Source organism: Cucurbita moschata, unplaced genomic scaffold, assembly GCF_002738365.1.
Source record: "Cucurbita moschata cultivar Rifu unplaced genomic scaffold, Cmos_1.0 Cmo_Scf00050, whole genome shotgun sequence".
NCBI lineage: Eukaryota > Viridiplantae > Streptophyta > Magnoliopsida > Cucurbitales > Cucurbitaceae > Cucurbita > Cucurbita moschata.
In genome coordinates, this window is record NW_019268566.1 from 1,548,012 (window position 1) to 1,552,588 (window position 4,577).

Genomic DNA, 4,577 nt, shown 5'->3' on the forward strand with positions numbered 1-4,577 from the left:
TTTTTTTTTTTTTTTTTTTTTGTTTCCCAAATCGATAATTTCGCATAATGTGAGCAAATTGAGTATTGGATAAGTCTCGGGTACTTTGGCGATCCATGGCAGTAGCCGAAATCGAGTCGAAGGGAATAAGACGCTTGTCGATATCGATATGGTAAGAAGATTATAACCCAATGCCCAAATGTAATTCAAGCGAATTCTTGCAAAGATTTTTCTTGAAAGATGAATGGCAGTCATAACATCTTGCAAGTCATTTTTCGTTTGAATAATGTCTGCGTCAGTTTCGATTGTCATCCCGACATCGACTGCTACAAGGGCAGGTGAGTCGTTGATCCCGTCTCCGATCATTGCCACCGTGGTGTCCCGCCGTCTGGTCAAGTCAAAGGCAACAGTCTAGTTTGTCATTTGGTTTGCAGTGTTTGCTCTTTTAGTCCCAAGTATAATTTGAAGTATTCACTTTTGTTAACTATATATGTAGAACTATATGTGATGCTATATGTGAGATCCCATATTGTGAAAACCTCTCCTTCCCGAAAGGGAAAACTCAGATAAGATAATATCTGCTAACGGTGGGTTTTGCTTGTTACAAATGGTATCAGAGCTAGACACGGGGAGGTGATCCAGCGAAGATGCTGGACCTCGAATGGAGGTGGACTGTAAGATCCCGAATTGGTTGGAGAGGGAAAGCCCACGACAATTATTCCAAAAATTGTTTTTTTTTTTTTTAAATGTTAAAATTGGAAACTATTCTAATAAAATTTGGCCCAAAACTAGGGATGGGCCAGAAGCCCAATAGAAGTATATAGAGCCCTAATTGTCCTTCCATTGTAAAACCCTAAATTTTCGTCTTCCCCTAAAACCCCCTTTTGAACCTCTGTTTGTTCTCATGGCGTCGTCGGATTCTGTTGCCCTTTCTTCCAGAGTTCGTCGGGAAACGGCGGAGAAAGCCGTTGAGTCTCTTCTTCAATGGCGAAATTCGAAACGAGAGAAACCTCAACTCTTCGACCAGGAAGATTTTTTGTACCTTGTTGTAGCCCTAAAGAAGATACCTCCCAAAGGTCGCACAAACCCTTACAAAATCCCTCTCCCGCATTCCTTCCGCTCCGATTCTTCTGAAATCTGCCTCATAATTGACGACAGAAGCAGGTCCAATCTTACCAAAGATGAGGCCAGGAAGAAAATTCAGTCGGAGAATATCCCAATCTCGAAGGTCATCAAGTTGTCGAAGCTTAAATCCGACTACCGTCCCTTTGAAGCTAAACGAAAGCTCTGTGATTCGTACGATATGTTTTTCGCCGATGATCGGGTTATTCCGCTGCTGCCGAGTCTGTTGGGGAAGCACTTCTACAAGAAGAAGAAGATTCCGGTGCCGTTGAATTTGAGGCATAAGAATTGGAAAGAACAGATCGAGAGGAGCTGTTCATCGGCTTTGTTGTATTTGAGGACAGGTACTTGTAGTGTAGTGAAAGTAGCAAAGACTTCGATGGAAGTTGAAGAAATAGTGAGTAATGTGATTGCGGCCATTGATGGGATTGCCGAGATTGTGCCTAAAAAGTGGAGTAATGTGCGGTCATTTCATTTGAAGGTCCTGGAATCGATTGCATTGCCAATTTACCAGACAGTGCCGGAGTTGAAGTTGAAGATTGATGCTGCCGTGAAGGGGGAAGAAAAGGGAACAGAAAAAGAAGATGAAGCAGGAAAGAGTCCTACTCCTGTGAAGGTTAGCAACAAAAAAGAGAAGAAATCGAGCATGAAAAAGGGGAGGATACATGAAGTTCGCTATATGGACAGTAATGGCGGAGAGTTGTCTGATGAAGATGACCTGAACGGCGATCTTGATGAAGACATGGATAATGCTGAGGTTAGTGAGAATCTCAAAAAGGGTAGTGATGAATTGAAGCGTAAGACACGGAGTAGAGTGAACAAAGGAAAAGAAGAGCTCCAAAATGACTTGAATTCTGAGAAAACATTGAAGAAATCAACTGTTGTGAAGAAAGATGACAGTGTCAAACAAAAAAAGGATAAGATATCTGCAAAGAAGGATGATACTGTCAAACAAAAAAAAGATAAGGTAGCTGCAAAGAAGAAGGATGGAGGTAATATCAAGCAAAAGGAAGTTGAAGATGAAGGGTCTGCTGGGAAGAAGGTAAAAAAGAGTGGGGTTTCGAAGTCGAAAACTGCTGATGGAACAAAGGTGAAGACAAAGAAATTGAAAGCGATGAAGTGATTGTTAGAGATTGATGAAGCTTGAGGAGCTCTAAAGGGATTCTCTTCTTCACGATCCAAGTATGCTTACACATCCCGCTTTTTAAGTGGCAAGTTTTGAGTATCTCTAATCGTTTTCCATTTTTTCATCATGTTTGGAAAATGAACTGATTGATTTATATGTCTATGTCTACTGTCTGTTCTTAGTTAAAGAAATTCTGAAATCTTGATGTTTGCTCTTTACCTGTGTTAAAATGCTTTCGTTTCTTTACAATTAGTTTTCCCCATCGATTGAAACAGACATTATTACCCAGTAATCTTAGCCTCAAGTCAACTTCATAGCCCAACAAAACTAGCAAAGTCTTGGTGTTTTACCTGTTAGAACAAAGTGTAGAAAAGCAATCAGTCAACACTGTAAACTGAAAACACTATTCTAGTGACGAGATGGATGTTCTTGTAAAGAAGCAGGGAGAGGAAGAGTGATGAAATGGGTAGAGCTAGAAAGGAACATGGGTTGTTGATGGATTAGAAATTGGTTACTGGGATTGGAGTTTTGTAAGGACTGATTGACCAATTCTAGAAAGGTTAAATTACAAATTTCGGCTATTTGGTTTTAAAAGTTTGGATTTCGGAAGGGAGGTGGGTTGTGATGTCCCATATTGGTTGGGGAGGAGAACAAACCGGGTGTGGAAACCTTCCCTTGGCAGACAAGTTTTAAAGCCTTGAGGGGAAGCCCGAAAGGGAAAGCCCAAAGAGGACAATATCTGCTAGCGGTGGGCCTGAGTTGTTACAAAGTCCTTTTGGTTTAATAAAATCTCATAAATAGTCTCTACCGATTGAGTAAGTGAGACACCCTAGAATCTTAGACGATGATAAACATAAAGAAAAAGCAAAAACGTTCAAGGTCCTAAACCCAGAATTACTATCTGAACACGTTGGCTCAAACCCCATTGATTGCATTCTATATCTTGTTACCCTAGCTACTTAACTAATATTGGCACATTGATAGCTAACTGTCACGTACTCAGTTTGTTAGCGACTTCTAATGGTAGAGACTAGACTATCTATGTGGTTGTATCAAATCACGAGGAACAAGGACTCGTTCTAACTCGTTCAATTTGAAATTTAAGGTTTTAGAAATGAGTATATGGATAGAAACTTATGAATTCTGGGGAAGAACAACACCTGCAACCAAGAAATCAACCCCCAACCTAATCAAGAAGAAGGGAGAAGAGGAATTATTAGGGGGATTGGATTGATCAAAATTTAGATGGGGCTGTTAGTTCTCCAACGTCGCTCGAAATTAGCCCTCGAAACACATAACCATCTTCGACCAACCTGGAGAAGAACACTACAGTGCAGGAAGAAGTTGTTTGGTTGGGTTGGGGGATTGGAATAATAAGTTTAGCTTCATCTTTATCTGCAGCTCCTCTTGTTTCTCTCCTCTCTTCCGACCCGACCTCAACCTGTGAAATCTATACATGACAACGACACACCGACGAGTTATAAGTCTATGAACCATCTAGTTTTTCCATTCATTCTTCCCCCTATCATATCTAAATTCTCTCTTTTTCTTTTTCAATGAGAGATGAAAGCTTACAGCCAACTAATTGGAACTTGATGGTTTGGAACTGTTTTTAAGATTTATTAGAGTTACGAGAACTAAATATGGACGTTCTGAAAATATAGACACTAATAAACAACGAAGTTTGGAAACAAAAATGACGTTTTAACTAATAAATATATAATGATATCAAAGGGTTGAAAATTATCCGTAAGAAGTGAGCCAAACCAGACCGAAATGTGTTTGAGTGAGGATACGTTGGTATTTTCACAGGTGAGAAAACGTACTTTCAAATGAAACAAAAAGTAAAAGAGATGAACTTATAAAGTAATGAATATGTGTGAAAAGGATTCTTAAATCAAGTAATGAATATGTTTTTTTTTTTTTTATATAAATATTTTTATTGTACTAAAAATCTCTAATTAAGAGGAAAAAAAGACTTTTTTCTTTTTTTGTGTAAAATTTTCTAGATTTAAAAATGTTGACATGCTCTCAAATAATTAATATTTCAAATAATTAATATTTTTAATGATATATTTGAAAACTTCCAAGATTAGCAGATTTATTAAATATAAATTTTAATTTTATATCTAATAAGACTCTAAACTTATTCGAACAAAAAAAAATAGGTCGATAACAAAATTTAAGTTTCATTAAATTAAAGAACTTAAAAGGCACCTTTAATAAAATTAGAGTCAACTTAATGTTGGATTAAATTAGTTCGAGTCTATGATTCAATCTTTTATTTTTAATAAAAATAAAATATAGAACATTTATTATAATTTTTGTTTTTTTTTTTTTTTTTTTTTTT

The 4,577-nt window shown here is 37.5% G+C and overlaps 1 protein-coding gene across 1 annotated transcript; it reads left to right on the forward strand.

The window, feature by feature from the left end:
* Positions 1–840: 840 nt before the first annotated feature.
* Positions 841–2,473, forward strand: LOC111435655 (ribosomal L1 domain-containing protein 1-like). The gene has a single exon (XM_023073102.1). The coding sequence runs from the start codon at positions 884–886 to the stop codon at positions 2,222–2,224; it is 1,341 nt and encodes a 446-aa protein (XP_022928870.1). The 5' UTR covers positions 841–883; the 3' UTR covers positions 2,225–2,473.
* The last annotated feature ends 2,104 nt before the right edge of the window (positions 2,474–4,577 follow it).

What these genes read in the sequence shown, in the direction of transcription:
- LOC111435655 (XM_023073102.1), top strand. Translation starts at nt 884, where the DNA reads ATGGCGTCGTCGGATTCTGTTGCCCTTTCTTCCAGAGTTCGTCGGGAA.